The sequence below is a fragment of the Sander vitreus genome, chromosome 13 (genome assembly GCF_031162955.1).
Source record: "Sander vitreus isolate 19-12246 chromosome 13, sanVit1, whole genome shotgun sequence".
Lineage (NCBI taxonomy): Eukaryota > Metazoa > Chordata > Actinopteri > Perciformes > Percidae > Sander > Sander vitreus.
The window spans coordinates 20,182,578-20,201,750 of record NC_135867.1 but is presented as its reverse complement, the minus strand read 5'-3'; the positions used below and the strand labels follow the sequence as shown (position 1 = coordinate 20,201,750).

General features: G+C 40.0%; 1 protein-coding gene across 1 annotated transcript in view; it reads right to left on the bottom strand.

Annotated features, from left to right (window-relative positions):
* Window positions 1-19,173, bottom strand: part of LOC144528110 (unconventional myosin-XVIIIa-like) — a 61,268-nt gene that overhangs the window by 5,074 nt on the left and 37,021 nt on the right. Inside the window, exons 21-37 of the mRNA XM_078266568.1 lie at window positions 16,254-16,397; window positions 15,983-16,072; window positions 15,666-15,785; window positions 15,450-15,564; window positions 14,067-14,194; window positions 13,713-13,867; window positions 12,716-12,839; window positions 12,371-12,571; window positions 11,907-12,017; window positions 11,358-11,462; window positions 11,024-11,170; window positions 10,735-10,848; window positions 9,624-9,740; window positions 8,971-9,054; window positions 5,050-5,187; window positions 4,549-4,734; window positions 4,312-4,451 (exon numbers count right to left, since the gene is read on the bottom strand). Coding sequence (XP_078122694.1) covers window positions 4,312-4,451; window positions 4,549-4,734; window positions 5,050-5,187; window positions 8,971-9,054; window positions 9,624-9,740; window positions 10,735-10,848; window positions 11,024-11,170; window positions 11,358-11,462; window positions 11,907-12,017; window positions 12,371-12,571; window positions 12,716-12,839; window positions 13,713-13,867; window positions 14,067-14,194; window positions 15,450-15,564; window positions 15,666-15,785; window positions 15,983-16,072; window positions 16,254-16,397 — 2,219 coding nt within the window. The remainder of the gene's footprint in view (window positions 1-4,311; window positions 4,452-4,548; window positions 4,735-5,049; window positions 5,188-8,970; window positions 9,055-9,623; window positions 9,741-10,734; window positions 10,849-11,023; window positions 11,171-11,357; window positions 11,463-11,906; window positions 12,018-12,370; window positions 12,572-12,715; window positions 12,840-13,712; window positions 13,868-14,066; window positions 14,195-15,449; window positions 15,565-15,665; window positions 15,786-15,982; window positions 16,073-16,253; window positions 16,398-19,173) is intronic.

Sequence of the window (19,173 nt, the reverse complement as noted above, 5' to 3'; positions counted from 1 at the left end):
GAGAGGTGGTGTCGGCGCCGGTGGTGTGTGAGTATTGTGAGGGAGTGAGCACAGAGCTCGGATTCTTGGACTGAATGGTATTCAGACTTTCAAGATTTCTAAGAGCATTAACACATTTAACTTTCTCATCATCCACCTTACGTAGCCAGGCTTTCTGGGTGGAAGGTAATGATGAACCCAGAGAGACTAAATGGCCTGATTATGTTTATTTCAGAGTTTGAGAGTGCTTCAAGAGGCAGCGAGCTAAAATTGTGAGTCCAAGTTCAGTTGTTATATCATCCCTTTATTTTCCACTGCCTCTCTTCTCTACTGCATGCTAAATACAAGTGATAAACGCCTACCAAAACAAGATAATAGGTTCATTAATACTAGAAAGTTGATTACACATGCTGCCCATTTGTCATCTCTGTGATACTGTGACTTTTTCAACATGATATATCACACAACAAAATACTGAAACCAGCCCACAACAAAATTATCTCCCTCTTTCCCCCTCTCTCCAACACACACACACACACACACACACACACACTAAAAGGTGGCGTGCAATTGAGTGCTGTGCAAATGGTGTCACAAACGATTTGTCCTTGGCCCCACACTACTAGCTAACCAGTCCTGAGGCTCGTAGATACAAACAAGCCCCAAGAATTTAGAAGTGAACATTAATAGCTTCTGACAATTGGCCTGCACTGGTTGTAAATCTTTGTCACAAATACTAAGACTCAGCATCAAATCTCGTATGGCTTGGTTCTATCAATTTAGCACTTGTGGTACTATGTTTAAAAGGTAACTGGTCAACATAAGCTAATTATATATTGATGAAAAAAAAAACACATTGGGCTTCAATTTATGTTAAAAAGAATTGTGTACACTGCACACTTCTCGTACAAAAGGTGAAACAAATGCAACAATTCCAGTCAATCCACATTGATGGAAGCCCTTACATCTTTTGCACTACACAGTCCTACATTATATGCAACCCCTGTACTTGAATATAGCCTGCTACAGTCTGTAATGGAAGTCCAGCTTGAAAAACACTAATTCAACTTCTTTTTTCTCCCCCTACAATAAAATAATCCAGCTATTGTAACCTCTGTTTTGAAGCATTGACTACAAAAATACTGAATAGTAATGTAAATCATCTGGAAAATCCACTTCATAATTATAAGAAAAATCACCTCCTCCGCTATTGTTCATCCATGCTGCTAATGCAATGATGTCGAAGGAGGGAAAAATGCAATTAAGGAAACATGGAAAAAATCATTGCTCTTTTTCTTGAGTTGCACAAAAAGAAAAGCACTGGTACACACGGGTTGTCTGATGAAAAATGGATAACAAAAAAAAGCATATAAAGAGTGTGACGCCATGTCTCTCTGAAGAAGCAATCAGAGGACAAAGCGGGAAATTATGGATGGGTATATCCGCTACAAACTGAAGACTACATTTATTTATTACGCTCTGATGAAGGTTTAAATTATTTAACATGCCACAAGGATTCCTTTCACTGTATAAAAACGGAAAGAAAAAGGGATTCAGTCAGTCAAAAGAATATAATTAACATTCGCAATCAATGACACATTTCACAAGCAAGCAAGGTGAAGGTTTGTATTTAAAGTTAAATGTTTCACAACACAATGCAATGAAATTGAATTAGTGGAGTACCTGGGTCAGTGTAACGCTTATCAGTTCAACTTTCTAAGCACAAACAGACATTTGGAAAAACAGAAAAATGGGCTCAAATATCAAATTTTTCATTTTTTTCCACCTTGACAAATTAAAAAAAATTGGATCTTTAACCTGTTTTTCCAATTTTCTGTTTTTATTCAGAGATTACAAATTACAAAATTACGTCTGATCTCCAATTATTCAATACTGCAATGGTATTCTCTTCCTCTACTTTGCGAAATATGCAGGTCATTAACTGCATATGGACCCAAAAACCTGAAAACTGATAGACTTTGGGGTCAGAGGTGCTTGCAACTGATGGTTTCGAGTGTGTGGGGGGGGACGTAGCTAGGCAGAACGAGGGAGAGAATACCATTGCAGTATTGAATAGTTGGAGCTCAGATGCAATTTTGTAATTTTCAAAATTTCTGATCCTCTGAATAAAAACAGAAAATTGGAAAAACAGTTTAAAGATCCAATTTTTTAATTTGTCAAGGTGGAAAAAAAATGAAAAATTGGATATTTGAACCCATTTTTCTGTTTTTCCAAATGTCTGTTTGTGCTTAGAAAACTGAACTGATAAGCGTTACACTGACCTATCTGCATGCATGGAAATCAACAGCTTTTGGGTGAAAACATTTCAGTAGCACACCATGCCATCACGGTCATGCACCACTTGCTGACTGTGCAGCCGTGGCCAGACAATGTGCTGCAATCATTCCACAGTCACAAGCATCACAGTTATGCAAAAATGCATAGCATTTTTAGTTCTATTCTTTGTAAAAGCATACAGTATGCCCAATTGTTTTTTTTCATTTTTAGTTTGTTTTCAACCGGTACTGTAATGATTTCTGATATTCTTCTCGCTTCATATCATATGTAAACATAAGACTTTTTTTTTTCTAAAATGTCAAACAACTAATATTGGAAATTTGCTTACATATTATATTTTTGATTTTAAATGGACATATAAAGTGAAACTCAGTGAGATGTGGCCTGTGGTTGCATGTGCTTTGAAAAACCATCAGAGGAGCAGAAGATGGGTAAGAATCAGTGGAGTTTAGTGCAAAACAGCTTTAACCCAAGATCCAAATGAATTCATGATGAAGGTGTATGATGAGGCTGCAAATGTCTGATGCAAAAAACATATTCATGGAGAAAATGATGCAGTATTACCGCATGTCTGTAACACTTTGCTGTTTTTTATTCATATTTTCTATAGCAGTGAGACTGGCTCAAAGGAGAATGCCGGTGCCATTTTGAGTCTATTTGCCATTCTAGTTTACATCCTGCAAAGTATTGTGTGTGCCATCAGATTTTTCAAATAACTTATTGATGTTTGAAGATAAACAAGCCCTGGAATCTCCAACGAGGCCGACTGTGTAAAGACACCTCCGGACACTTGGCACAAAATAAAACAAAACCAAAATAAACACCGGGGCCATCCTTGAAGCCAAGCTTTTATCAGAGATGTATACCACAGACACAGCTTTCCATTGAATTCAATTAAAATGACTTCTCCTCACAGTGTTATTGTGAACAACACAAACCGAGATGATAAGGAATACTGCATTATTCTCTCTTGTGGTTGAGAAAGAAAAACGTGCAAAAAACCATAATAACAGAAACAAAGGATGCATTTTCCATTCTCACGTTTTGTTCTTTCTTTTCTGATATTTTGTCACCGTGTCTTGCAAACTGCCAGAAGTGTGGAAAACACCAAAAGGGGGAACAGGGAAAAAGAGAAGGTGAGACACAAACAGTGCAAAAAGAGGAAAAACAGAGATAACAGCAAATAAATAGCTTTACACTTATACAGGCACATAAAATAACTATTGTAAAACACTGACTCGGTAAATCAACTCATGCTGTAGCCGGCCTCATCTCGAACAAAGGTGTTGTGTGTAATGTCTTCCTTTTTAAAAAGGTCTGTATTACTGCAGTCAGTGTTTACCACAGTGGGCTCAGAGCTAGCATAACCTCAACCCCTCTGCAAAGAGGGAATAAGTTACCAAACAGGGGAAACCAGCGCAAAAGAGAAAAGGTTAGAAGCAGGGAGCCGAATGAACCATGTGTGAGTGGAGGGAATGACTCAGAGTACTGAGGAGGTTAGGGAGAAATTGATGTCGGAAGATGTGGGAAATAGAGAATGAAAAGACACAAGTTGAGATTGACAGGCTACTTAAAAAAAACTAGCAGCTCTCATTTTCTAAGTTTCGTGCTGCAAGATAACTTGCACTGTAAGGGTGTGCAAAAAAAAATCGATTCACATTCGTATGGCGATTCAAGCTCTACCGATTCAAAATCGATTCATAGAATTCCAAAAATCAATTCATATTTTTAGATTTTAATTTTTTTTCAAATTGTATGTCTACTGCAATCACATGGGAAAAGTAACTACAGTTACAGACTGTGAATCGTTTTTGTTGTTTTTTTAAATCGAGAATCGTTCTTGAATCGAAAATCAATTTTGAATCGAATCTTGAGCCTGAAAATCGATATTGAATCGAATCGTAACATTTTCTGAATCGTGCACCCCTATTGCGCTGGTACTCAGGCCTCTAGCTACAGCACAGTTTCCCCTGATGTACCAAGCACACATTACAGATCTATTGAAGCAAAGGCAAGGTTAAAGCTGCGCTGTACCTGTTGATTAAGTCATCATTGTCATCACTCTCCATCTCGTCCTCTATGGCAGCCTGCAGGTCACCTATCCTCTTGAAGGCCAGTTTGATGTCAACTTGTAAACTCTGATTTGCCGCCTCTAAGCTCGCGATGTCCATTTCCTGGGGAAAGGATCACAGCATAGAAGAAGCATGTGTTACCTCCTCTAGTGTGAACTCCAGTGAATCGTATCAAGTCTCCCAGCACTCAAAGCCTTACCAATTCATGCTTCTTCCGGCTGGCCTCGGCCTCCTTCTTGGACAGCTCTCCCATTTCTTCTTTCATGTCTCTTATCTGCCTCTGCATTCGCTTATTCTGATCCTTCTCCCTGTTTTCTGCAGCAATGCGTTGGTTTCTCTCCTCTGTCAACTTTTCGAGGTTCTCCTTTAGACGACCCACCAGGCTCTGGAGAGGATTTGAGGTGAAGTGAGAGAACTTGTACTTACAAAATTGGACAAGTGAACAACTCTTGTGATACAATGATCTCCTTTGTTCTGTATTTACTCTTAAATGTTTGTCCCTTAAAGCATGTCAAAACTTCCCATGGTGGATGTTTTTCTTAACCAGCAACTCAAAGATATGGAGCTATGCAAGGGGCTTCATACCATCATTTTATATAATTTCTACATCTTGATATATAGAAAATGTAATGTCAAATTTGCATTCATATGTTTACTAAGCATGTCTTTTACACTTAGAAGACAAAGAGGATTATCTCACCTCCAAGCGTTTGATCTGTGTCCGCTCATACTCCAGCTTGGTCTCCAGCTCACGGATCTTGGCCTCCTGACGGCACACAAGAGACTTTTCCACCATGGACTGTTCTTGGAACTCTAGCTGGCTCTGCAGTGAATGAAGCTGGAGAGGGACACAAACCCATACATACATACATGTAAACACACACAACTCTCTGAGGAGCAAGTGCTGACTTCACACCTCCTTATTGACCTCTGCTTTTCCACTTCCTCTTAAGTAGAAAGAACTAGGAAATACTTTGTGCTGATGTTTATGTGTATGTATTAAAAGTAAATTAATGTTCACTTTTTCACCCTTTTTTGTGTAAACTTAATCCATCTTGGTACGTGTAAATATTGTGCATCCAGCCTGAATAATGAGCTCTAGATAAGCCCCCATTCTACCACAAATGGTCAAAAGAAGAGCTTGTGGTTCAGGCTGAGTAACATCGAGTCACAGTAATTTCACAGGCTTTGGGAAAGGGCATAGCTTCATGCAAAGCACGTTCTATCTGAATCGTTTTCTCATGACTGATAAAAGGAAGAAAGATACGTCACAACAAAACCGGCCCGAAAGGCTGCATGGAACATAATGGGGGACTGAGACAAGGAGGATTTGGAGCTCTCCTTTGATATTACCGAAGAAGCTAGATTTCCCTCCTACAGGGGATGAGATAACAACTTCAAGGTCAGATGCTTTTAGATGGCTATCTCTGCCTTTTCTGAAGGTTTTAACAATGCCTTACAGCCTGCTATGTGTCTCTAGTGTAGCCAAAACATTTCTGATGGGTGCATATAACTGAGTGGACCAAAGCTTTGGCACGCGTACAGCTTAATCTAATAGAAACAGGGTCTGCTGTTAGGGGGGTGGCAAGAACTCAATTCTGTCCTTTAGTGAAATTATATTTGAAACATTCTGTTCAAGGCAGATGGATTTAATTTGTTTAGTCTACTATATATCAACACTTAGAAGAAGACACCCTCTGAAAGTCCAGAGTGTGTAATGTGCATGCAAACTAAGCACTAGATTGCCATATACTTGGTAAATTCAGCTTTAAGAGCCCAGAGGAAATTCATTGTGCAAACAAATGCATCAACAAAGAAAACAGGTATGCATTAATAAATGACACGCATGACATGTTAGAGGTTATCCTCTGAACAAATAGCGCTCCATCAGAAAAAATGCTTTTATTATAAAAGCACTATTATTATAGAAGTGCTATCATCAACATAGGCCTGAATCAGGTGCATTAACCTTTTTACCACATAATCATCATTGACACCGAGGCTCAATCATTTAGCTGATGACTCAAGCACAGCATATACAGCAACTGAACAAATAGTCTGAATCAGATGAGGATGCTGTACAGTAGCTCCAATTATGCTCGAACAAGATCTGTTCGGACCAATCAAATTGCCGGACAGATGATCAACAGTAACAGAATCAACCACGTCACCAAAGAGTGCTTGGGTTGAATTTGTTTACAACAGGTGGCTGCCGCTGGAGAATTGAGATGTGTAGATTCCACCATCGCGTCTGTTACAGAAGATATCGACAGCGCATTCATTTTAAAATCCTCAACCGGCCTGTCTCAAACTAGCTGATGGTGTGGCTGCGACTCAGCTGTTCAAGTGGCAGAGGCTGGTTTTAGAACGTAAGAGGCTTCACCTGATTCAACGGCCAATAGAGAAGTCAGCTGGTAAAGTCAGATATAAACTATATGAATAAAATGATCATTAATCCATTTTATTTATTTGGAGCGGAGCCTCATCAACCGCCCGAAAGCATGTAGCGTTATATGGTGGAGAGAGATAGAGAGAGACTGAAGAGAGGGAGCGCCCAGCGGCGTTAGAACAAAGCCGTGAATCAGAGAAATAAAACGTGTTTTTGGCGATTCATCTCTAGAAATGCAACTGTAGCAAGCATCTCACTATCACTAACGTTATCCACATTTATATTTACACGCAACAAATGATATATCCAGCTTCAAAAAAGTCTAAAAGTCGGAAGTTAGAACGAATGCATTGTGCAAAGAGTGGTTGCTATGGAGACGATACACCGCGTTGAGTTCTGTTGACAGTTGAGTTGAGTTCTGTTGCTCTGATTGGTTGTAGATTTATCCAATGAGTGCAGAGGCATTTTCTTTCCTGGTTCGGTTGGAACACGCCCCATAATCACAGCCCAATGGAGCGGTTTCAGACTCACATTCTGACTAGAATCTGAGTATGACCACGTCAGGCTAATTAATACCTTCAATGCACAGTGAAATGCACACAGCCCATATTTAGAAACTGCACCTTTAAACGAGCCGTCAGGACTTCTGTACGGTTGTGATGTTACAACTGTACTATATATATATATAGTAAAAAGTGCTGCTACAGTGCCGTTACAGTTATTTCCTGGCTGCAATGGCGGTGCGGAAACTACGAGAGTGTAGATGCAGGGGGCTCGGAGATGCTGACCATTCAAAGCAGACTGGGCTTTTTTTGGGAGGGGGCCTTAAAAAGACTAAAACGGAGCGTTTTAAGACAGAGGGGCAATACAGGTATATTTAGAAATACATTTACAAGAAAAATAATGTGATTCTTAACATTAAAGCATATAAATCTGTTTTAGTAGAAACCCAAAATACAAGTATGAACCTGACAATGAGCATTATATGGGACATTTAAGGGATATATTACATAAATGTACATGTCATTGCAATCCAACCATTAGTTGTTGGAGATATTTCACTCTGAACCACAACTGTCAACCTCAATTTAGGGGCCATGTATGGACTGGTAAGCCTGCAAAACGTTGTCTAACATTGCTAATAGAAGTTCTTTGTCCACCGAAACACAACCAAAGCAACAATCAGTCCTCACTATTTCTAATTGTTAACATTTGAAAAACACATAGCTTTAACTATTACTCATGCCAGAGCTAAAATGCCTTAGAGCACAATGCAGAAAGTTTTGTTTTGAAAACACAAGAGATTTCTACAAATTCTGCATTAACATAGCACAGTCTCCATATGGACAAAGGGCACAGTCATAAATAGCTATGTGTGTAATAAATGTTTATGTAGGTAGGTCACTGTACTGTACTTGCAATAACACACAAAAGGCGAATGAATGTCTCAGGGCAACTTGTCTCTACATAGAAGTGTAGTGGGTGAGCGTGAGTGTACAAGGCAACAGGCAAATACAAAAATCCCATAGAGCAGAGGTTTGACATTTCAAATATGACTCTGCTATAGGCATCTGATGTAAGGGCTTTTTAGTTTGAAAGTAAAATGGCAACTTCACGTTTTTTTCTATTCTATCAGCATTCAGTAACAAGGTTTTTCTATCATGTCCAATTACCTCATTTTATCACATCAATAGTTAAGTCATCTGATGAACAAAAAAAATTTAGTATCTGACACTGTTTACATACTTGTTTCCCACTGCCAACTTTTCACTTTCCTGACAATTTTTCTGATATTTAAAAATAAAGGGATGCATTGGCTTTTGAATGACAAACAAGACCATAAATGAGATAAATCACTAAGACAGAAACTGCTGCACCAAGTTGAAGATAATCGTTGAAAAGGACCAGAATTAGTGCTTTAATTTGAACTAATTGGTTAAACCATAGGAAACAAGCTTCTGAGTTTATGTACATGACCCTTCTTTTAAATATGAGTAATGAGAGGCAAAAGAACAATTGCTGTCCTTACTCTAAATCCTCACTGATTCCTGCTATTTAAATGCAAATTGCATTTCAGTTTTTGAGAAGAAAGCTGCCAAAGAAATGGAGGATTTTTGGTCACATTAATCAGAGAAACTCAGTGAAAAGCTGAGGTCTAATCAGAGAGAAGTGTTGAGGCAGCGGGCAGCTTCCTGGCAGGCAACTATAGTGCTTTTGAATACTTCCTTGTACCTTTTCTTGGATCTCCTGCTTCTCCTTTGTGGCCTCTTCAAGCTGGGCCTGCAGGTCACTGATGTGGCTCAAGTCCCTGGCAGACTAGTGCGCGCGCGCACACACACACACACACACACACACACACACACACACACACACACACACACACACACACACACACACACACACACACACACACACACACACACACAAAGTCCATAGAGAGAGAAATAGGGTGTGTTTATATGTGTGTGAAAGAGAGAAAGGGTGTGGTAAATGGTAATGCTTCAATTATCTGTCACAAAGCATCATTTTACAGTAATGCAAATGGTTAATGATCATAATATGTCTGTGCCAAATAATTTGTCATTTGATCTGCTGTAGAACAGATTGCATCTCCCTGATTGCAGAGCACACACTGTGTTTAGAGGAGAATATGTCCTCCAAACCTCAAAGCCACTCTGCTTTAACATGCAGAAAAGAACTGAATGTTAATGTCTGTGTTAAAGACAACTTCTCAAACTAAATACAATAAAAAAAAATACAAATAATGACAGGAATTCCACTATTTTTGTCTGATCTTGGTCTGAGCATTGAGGCCAGAGGAATTCATACATCGTATTTTCAAGGCTTCCAAACTGATCACCAAGGTGTTAGGCATGTTGAGTTACCTGGGCAACTGCAGCTTTGTGTTTCTTCATCAGCTCATTCATGTCCTCCTGATCCTCCTCCATACGAGACTGCAGGTCATTCTTCTCCCTCTGTAGACGGCTGACCTGCTCTTCCAACTGAACAAAAATGAGGAGGAAACACACACATTTTAGTATTGAAAGGATTTATTCATGAGCTATTCAATATGATAAACGGTCATTAGCTGGCCAAGCCGTGGCAGTCCTGGAATCTCATCTGATGGCAATGAAACACAATCTGGACGGGGGTTCTGGCTGGAGGATGAGACCAATTGGAGCTAATCAATTGGCTCATTTAGGCAGGGAAAAGTGCAGCATACTGGTGATGTCCTATTTAGAGTTCATCCTCTGTGTTCAGGGGGGAGACTCAGGCCCTTAATATGCATTCTATAATCTGACACATTTACAAGACCTTCCTTTGCCATAAATGCAGCAATTAACAAGCAAAGCGCAGGCACACAGCACTCTGTGTGTCATCCCCAGAGACGCCAACATCCTCAGTCTACGATTCTGACATGCAGGCGGTACTCTCATGAGACAGCCATTAATGAGCAGATGGAGAGAGAGAAAAAAAAACATTCACAAAGTGTATTTATCCATTAGAGTAAAATGTTGAAATCAGGCATATAGTATTTTAATATCCCACTATGGCTTGATGATGCATGCATGTTAATGTAAGAGCCCTGCTGCATTAAGAGTGAAAGTTTGATAGGCAAAGCCCTCATTGATCAAACATTGTTTGTTGTTTTAAGTTTCATTTGTTCATCAAAAGAAGGGTATAGAAACATTTACATAAACTATTATCATTATCAAATATACTACTATTATTTTATCAAAAAGTCTTTTGCATTGCGAGATGAAAAAAAGGGTAGGCATATTTTATTATTTCATAGATCATAATTATTATTATGTGTGATAATATACACACTATTGATTATGAACACACAAAAACATATTATGTTTGAAACATATGCAGAACTGATTGGCATTCAAGCCTACTCGATTGATTGGAACACAATTAGTGCAGTTCCACTCTACAACTCAATGTAGGTGGCGCACTCGGGACGCATAGCGGACAGATGTCAAGACTCACCGAAATCTTAGCTTTGACCACATCTTCCATTTGGATATGCAAGTCCTCTATTTCAATCTCCATGCCCTTTCGAGCCTTCACTGCTGTCGCGGAAGTGAACTCTGACTCCTCCAGCTGTGAGAAACAGGAGGATGGAAAAGGTAACAGGGAGGAAGTGAGAGACAAACATCTACCCTGGATATGATAGATAGGATTTATCAACCTGTACATAATTATACTCTGATAACAGACCAAAAGTTCATTTTGGGATCAGTATGTTGTATCAGAATGAGACACAGTAATGGCATACTTGATTTTTGAGCTGGGCAATCTCCCTCTTGCTGGGGGCGTTACTCTTCAGGTGGTCCAGCATAATCTGTGCATCAGCCAGAAGGACTTTGGTTCTCTTCAGGTCTTTCTTTAGCCTCTTCTCCGTCTCCACATCCCTCTGGCTCACCTGAAGGACAAAACACACCTTTCTAGCCGGTAAATGTTACACACACTGTATTTTTCTATCCTCCTTCAAAAAGCCATAGCACCTCTCCAGACTCAAAAGCAGTTTCTTCCCGATCAAAAGTGGCGCATACTAAAGCGCACACACTTAACTGCACTGACAGAGACAAGAGGCAGAGTGATGGAAGTACCTGATCCTGGGCAGTCAGCAGTTTGGACTCCAGCTCTCTTCTCTCACGCAACACTTTCTGCTTGTCTTCATACTCCTCCTCCAGCTGCACCTCCATCTGTTTCAGCTGCAGGACACATGGACAGGATGTCAGGATGCACAAACAGATGACAAACAAAGTCGGACATAACACGCCATCAATCATCCTGTTAGACATGGCTGTTCTCACAATTCAAAGACAAATGGATCCCCCATGAGCAGATCTGCTAGCCTCCAGATCCGTCAACAAAGCTTTCAAAATAAAATATTTATTTTTCATTTTTAATATAGATAGAAATGCCAACACAATTTGAATTCTAGGTTGTATTTACCTTGTTATTAATATGCATATACTGTGTTGGGTGGATGTTTGAGATTGTGAGTTGAACTGTACTTGTTGTTCCTAATACATGATAATATGTGATAGGCATGGAATTGAAATAAGTTGCATGGATCACATTGCTGCCTTGATCAGGCAGGATCAATTGTGATAAGGAAAATGTGCACAGATTGAAGAGTGAGAATGACCTACCTTCTTACTGCAGGAATGCCTGATCTCCTCTACCTCTTCATCCTTACTCTCAATATCTTTAGAGTGGGTCTGTCGCTGCCTCTCCATCTCCATCTCAAGCCGCAGCTTAGCCTGAGTAGATGATGAGGACACACACACACACACACACAGATACACATATAACAGCTCATAAAATAAATGCACAAACACAGAATTCAAAAATACACAAAATGAAAAAGAACAATAATTATTGGTTTTCTTCCAAAATGAGAAATCCAGACTCTTATAAAATGATTTATGAAATAAATGTATACAACATGATGGTACATGAAGGATATTAGGGTAGGAGGCAGTTTTTTGTTGAGTTATAGCACTTAGAGAATTACAGTTTGAAATACTGAATAGCATGATATAAGCAGCTTTTAGAAGTAAACACTATATTGCTCCATACTGGTATGAAATACAGCATCTGCACCACCCTGTACCTGCTCCAGCATCTGGATGGTCCCAGCCTGTTCGTCTAGCTCCTCCTCCTGGTCTTTCACCTTGGCCTCGAGCTCGCGAAGCTGCTTCTTGACTTTGGCCAGCGAGGCTTCGTCCTTCGACTCCTGGGACGACAGATCCTGTAGCTCGGCCTCCAGCTGCTGCACCTTCATATTTGCGGCGCACAATTCAACGTCCTTGTCCTGCAGGCGGAAGAGACAAAGTAAAGCGCACATCTGGACCAGCCCAGTTATGTCAAATAGAGAGCAGAGAGAGCAGACATGTAGTCCCTGAGAGAGGAAATCAGAGTACATTTGAAGTGTGTACTGTAGTGTAAAGTAGCTTACCTGCAGCTGCTGGCGGAGGTTAAACATCTCACCAGTCATTATGTCTTTCTCTCGAGCCAGCTTCTCCCTCTGGTTCCTTTCTCTTTGTACCTCGGCCTGAGTCTGGTTCTGCTCCAGGTCAAATCTGGAACACACAGACACACACACAGCTCAGCAAAATGTAGGAGTAAGGAGTAAGTAAAGAGTAGGATTCCATCGGGTTGAACAGTTGAGCATCATAGTAAACTGTGTATCTGTAATTACATAAAGTGCCAATATGTGGCAATTTGCAGAAGGCTACATGAGATGTAGTAGATAAAACTGGTACATCAAGTAATTTGTTATCATAAATTGTCATGTCTTTGTGAAGTGATGTGTATGAACATTTTAAAATATTGAGCCTGCTAACTCAATATCTAACCTTAACTCCTGTTACTGAGCAGACTTTGAGCCTATGAGGCTATCCTGGACACAGAGCCTCAACTTCAGTTCAACACTCATCTCTATTTTAGCTTCAACTGTTATCCCCTTCCATTAACCAAACAATTTACAATTGGGTTGTAATAATGTGCAAAATGTTTTCTTCAATTGTCTGGGGCAGAAACACTTATGGTTAGTGAACTTAACAGCTAAGTGTTTCATGCTGTCAGCTCGTTGTAATTCCCTGTTTTTCTCTCTGAAGCACAGCTGAAAATAATTTCACCCACAGAGCATCTTCAATTAGCCACAGGGGAGAGATCACATTCTGCCACAGCGATAGCTTCTCAAGTGCTTAAAGCCTGAGTCATTTTCTCAGCTAATGCAATTCCACAGATTACAGAACATCTCAGTCACTATTCAAATAAAAAAAGAACGTTAGTGTTCTGCCGTGTGGGTCAGAATGCCTGTGCCAGGCCTTTCAAGGAGAAAAGAGCAATATGTTCTCTGTAATTTGTGTTTATGAAAGAAAGAAAGAAAGAAGGAAAGATAGATAGATAGATAGATAAATAGATAGCCAGACGAAGAAACTGCAACTGACTTCCTCTGTTTCTTCTCCAGATCATGGTTGCGGCTCTGCAGGCCCTCCAGGTGAAGCTTGGTGTCCTGCAGCTCTGCCGTCAGTTTCTGGCACTTCTTCTTCAGCTGCTGCACAGAGCGCTGCACATCCTCATTATCTGTCTGCAAATCAGCCAGCTGCAGGGCACATACACACACACACACACACACACACACACACACACACACACACACACACACACACACACATGCATGCAAACAAACACACAACATTTTTTATTATTCTTGTATGACAGTTCAATGCATATCATTATTATCACATTTATAGAAGTGTGTGGTAACCAAACATTAAAATAAACTTGATTTAGTTTCTTGCCCTTCTCTCAAGATGTCTTTTGCTCTGCTGCTCTGTCTCCAGCTTTTCATCAAACTCCTGCTGGAGTTTCTTTTTGGTGAAGTCCATTTCACGAATGGCTCGGTTGTATTTTATCCGCCACTCGCCTCCTGAAGGAAAGACATACAATTTAGAAAATGTCTGTGTGACATTCTGGGTGTCTCCTGCCTACGTGGAAAGTATGTTCAAGCCTTTAATGCAGGTCTAGCACGGTATACAGACGAAAAAGGTTCAAAAGCTCAGAAATGATGGATGCTGTGGATTATGGAGTTCACTGTGCTGGCTATGATGGTTATCACATTCAAGGACTGAAATAATATAATCTTTAAGGCAATAAAACGTATTTCATCAAATCCCAACCTTATAAGTTCAAAAGAATTCGAGAGAAAACTACAAAGCAGCCTTTGCGTTGCAGCTCTAATCTTGGATAAACCTGAGGTAAGAATTCAGAGCACACACACAATAGTGGTTAGAGAAGGACATGTCTAAGTGGCACTTTCCACAGTTCTTAGCCGACCCTAATTCTGGAGCTGTCAGAGGCTATCAGAACTATAACAGCGGCCAGGCAGATATTCAGGTTCAGGTTCATTTCCAAGCTTTATCATTTTAGAGGCTGTCCATTTCTCCTTCACATACCAACACTGGCTCCTCCATCAGTGCTGCTCATTAGCATATATATAGCATAATGACAACTTGCAGGGCCACCGGCTCTGATCCCAACGATTATTTTCTCATTCATCTAAGAATTCTGATATGCTCTGTAATGGCTTGTCTGCTGAGGTGGGTTGAAGGGGGGTGGGAACACAGGGAGAAAAAAAAGTCCCGTGGGCAATATGCTCTCTCTCAGCGGGAGCACTCTTTCCCAGCAAGTGGAGACCAATCGGCAACAGGCATTAGTTGTATGCCTGGGAGCGAACATCTTAATCCCCTAGCGGGTAAATCCCAAACGTGGAAAATATACTTAAACGCATTATGCAAGATGTGACCAAGTGTCACTGCCATGTCTCCTGCTGGAACAGTGAAACAAAGCCGCTAATTCCCGCAGCTACAATTAGTATAAGGGAGATTTTTCAAACTGTGCACATAATGCTGGTATGAGCGGTTCAGTAAAACATGCTTCTGACCTGAGCTGACATGCCCATTAGGCAGGTCTTGGCAAGCTGCTGCAAATGTCACAAGGCCCAATTAATTAGGGAATTGAAAACAAATGTTTAAAAACACTGATGACCAAGGTTGTAATTCCAAAGAGAGAGAAATGTTTTTCTGCATCATAGAATGGGCAGAATTAAACATGGATGGATGACAGTCTCTGGTGTCTATGGCGTCACCTGCAAATGGCAACTAGCAGTTTCTAGCTCAACTAACCAGCATCGTCGTCATCATCCATCTCCCCGTTGAGCTCTGATGTTTTCATGAGCCGAGCTTCCATCACCTCCATCTCTTGTGATTCTAACTGTTTCTTCATGGCGTCAAACTTAGCCTGGAATGGTTCACACACCAATCAAAATAAGAGCTTGTCAGTTACATTTACATTGGAATTTTTGAAATATTATGTGTGTTTATGTCAGTGTGTATATGTGCCTGTAGATCCTTCATGTCCTTCTCCAGGCGGAGTCTCTCTGAAGTCTCAGTCTCCAGCAACTGGGATGCTGACTCACTAGTGCTTCTCTCATCAGCCAGTTCTGCCAACAAATCTGAGATCTGGACACAAACACACACGCGCACGCACGCACGCACGCACGCACACACACACACAGGGTGTAATACAAAACTACAAAATACTCATCACCATTCTTGTACAAGTAGGTGATCAGATCTTTAACAGAAATGAAAGTTTAACTCTGCCACCAATCTTGAAAAACCTCCCAGCATGCATTGCCACAGGCGAAGGGACCCACCCTGCTCTCCAATCGATCCGTGTTCAGTCTCAGCTCATTCCGCTCTTTCTCCACCCTCTCCAGCTTTGATTTTTGCTGCTGTATCTCCTCCTGGAGCAAAGAATGTAGCTATATAGGTTATGTGTAATGTTACAGGTAAAACTGTGAAATATTAAGAAACACTTTAAAAATGAATAACAGGAAGTTCCACTCCGCAGTGGCAGAAGTGGATTAAAGGCTTTCTGACTGAAAGGAATCGGGTGGGGGGTATCACACAGGAAGGTCTCCTCACGTCTTTGCCTCGCATCTGCTCCTCAGTGAGCTGGACCTTAATGAGGGGCTGGACTGTGGTGAAGAGCTTCCACCATGGCCAGTCCTTCACGCCACGGTTCTTCTTGATGTTTTTCTGGACGCAACGGATTGCTAGATCCTGAATCTAAAACACACATACGGAGAAGAAGTCACCGAACAGGAGCAAACTCGGGAATACGAGTGTTTGTTGTAGTGTGCACACACAGAGATACACAGATTGAGTCAAGGGTAGTGTAATAGGTAGTGTGAAATGAATGTAATTACTTGTAATGTATCTGTAAATTGATCTTCTACAATACAAATAAGAGCTTCATAATCAAGACAACAGACATAACAATAGCTTGACTGCTGCAATTTGTCCATTACATGGTGTTAAATGTAGTAGGAAGAGATAATGTAATGCACAGATATCACAAGACAGCAGTGTCTAAAGGTCCATGACATGAGAACAATTATTTTATATATATATATATATATATATATATATATATATATTATCAACATTATTTTATTGAACAAATTGAACTGAACACAAAAGGCAAAAAGAACGATAGTTACATTTTAAAGAACGGCTGGCCAACATAAGGAAAATATCTGATTATTTTGACTGATATTGCGATTGCGATATGATTCAGGATATTGGAGGAATGATCATTTTTTGTATCATTATTCTTATTTTCATTGAAAAATATTAAAATTAAAAAAAGTAAAATGATTATAGTGTGATTTGTGCGAGGATCTGTACCAAACAAAGATTTAGTCTGTATGATACGATTGGTAAGATGAGACGTCTCTGCAGCACCACAATACTTAATCCAAAATGGTTTGCATTTAACAAATATTGCGTCCATATTGCAATTTCGATAAAATTGCAATTATTGTGCAGCCCTATTTTAAAGTGCAGTTTGCTACTGATACTCTATTTCAACAACAACAAAATCCCTGAGTGTCTTTTGCGATGTGTTGACAATAAATCATCTATTTTTAGTGCCGCCTTAGTCAATGAAACAATGCCCGAAAATAAGGAAAATCTTATTTACTTACTGGAATAAATGCTTTACTGAATGGATCTACTGTTGCCATGTCATCCTTACCACCAATGAACAATGTTTGAAAAAAACATCTCATTCCTCATTCTTGTGTTATATTGCCTGTGTATGGGCTAGCAGCTAGCCCAGGACTTGCCAGCTTCCTCTAGAGAATTTCTGTAGAGTGTGTTTTCCAAGACTGGAAGCTAATTTCTGATTAATTAAATCAAACATGTTGGCAGCTAATTCCAAGTATTACACAATTTCCATGCTGCTTATGCATAATGCTCTCCAGCAGCAGCAGCAGAAGCAGATTATGGGCAAACCCAATTAGACCGACGCAATTCTCAGCATCAGGTACATTTCGCCCTGAAGGCACTCTCTATGATCAATTAGGATTTGTCACACAGTAAAAGCCTTAACATGGAGCAAAATGCAGCAAATCTCTGACAGAAGATTTAAACAGGTCTCACTTGTCATACTTAGTCTAAAATGAATAGAAAACAAACAAAAAATTATACTGCATGAACACCGTGGATAAACATTTTGGTATTCATATCACATTACTGTAAGAGGGTGTGACAGCTGTAAGACAGGGTGATGCGAATTAGGTTTGTGAGCCAAGATTAAGACAAATGTATGTTTCCATTCTCTTCCTCAATGTTCTATATTTCAATCAGAGTTAAAAATGTGTTTTAGTGTGTGGGCATGTGTAAGTACTGTATGCAAGCATGTCTGTACATCTGTGAGACATCTGTGTGCTGTGATATATGACTGCAGCACCGCCTGATGTCACTTTGATCCCACTTCTGAAGCAAACTATTGTATGCTCAGTTTCTGGGGATTTCTTCAACATAAAATAATGCCCTGCTAAAAGACAGCATCTGTGATTACACGTACAGTATGGCCTAATCAGGAACCTAGTGTTGCCTGTCCAACATCATTATCATGATACTATTACATTACAACCCTTAAATACAAATAAAGTGCAAAGATGTATAATGCCAGCTGTTAATCGGTACACATTATACAAGAAATATACCTTGTCTGTGACACAATGCAGAGCCTATCCACACCTTTACAGTGGGAGGTGTTTCTTCTATATTTTCTATTTTACAGGCTATCTCATTTATTTGAAACATGCAAACCCCTAGTTCCAGATGTGCATGTTTCAAATGAAAGAGATATCCTGTAGAATCCCCTTTCAGGTAAATGTATATCTTAAAATTCAGTGAGCACTGTTGCAATGAAGGGTAAAATGAATAGGTATAGCATCACTAGGCTAAAGCGAGCTAATGCTTGCCGCTTTACACTGATTTCAATGCATATAACTGAAAAAAAGATGTGTAGGGTACCTGAAGGACAAAACTCCCAATGCACTGAGTGAATGCCTGCTGAGGCAAAATAACAGACTTTTAAAATGTCAGGTTGTCCCCTTGAGGAAACTGTTGAAAAATGAAAAAAGAAAAAATTATGGTTCTGTCATTTAATGTCACATGGGCTTGGCACAGCTTCACAAGGTGAACATGCCAGGGAATATCAATCAAGGGAACTTGTGACTTTCTGTCACATCTATATACATCAACCAGCAAGGGTCTGAGAGGCTTCACCAGAACTCATCTGCGCTGTTCCAGAGGCACAGTATTATCTACTGTACCTGTTACAGTAAGACTGGATACTTGAAACAGTACAAGAGGCAATGGGGCACTATCAGTATTCACAAAGAGATACCAGAGGAACAGCACAGGCGCAAGTGGATGTTATTATGCAATGATTACTCTAAGATTCAACAGAAACACACTCTCTAAATCATGGAGAGAAGGGGAAATGAAAATCATTCCACAGCCCTGCTTGTGTTCCATTACTCTGGTG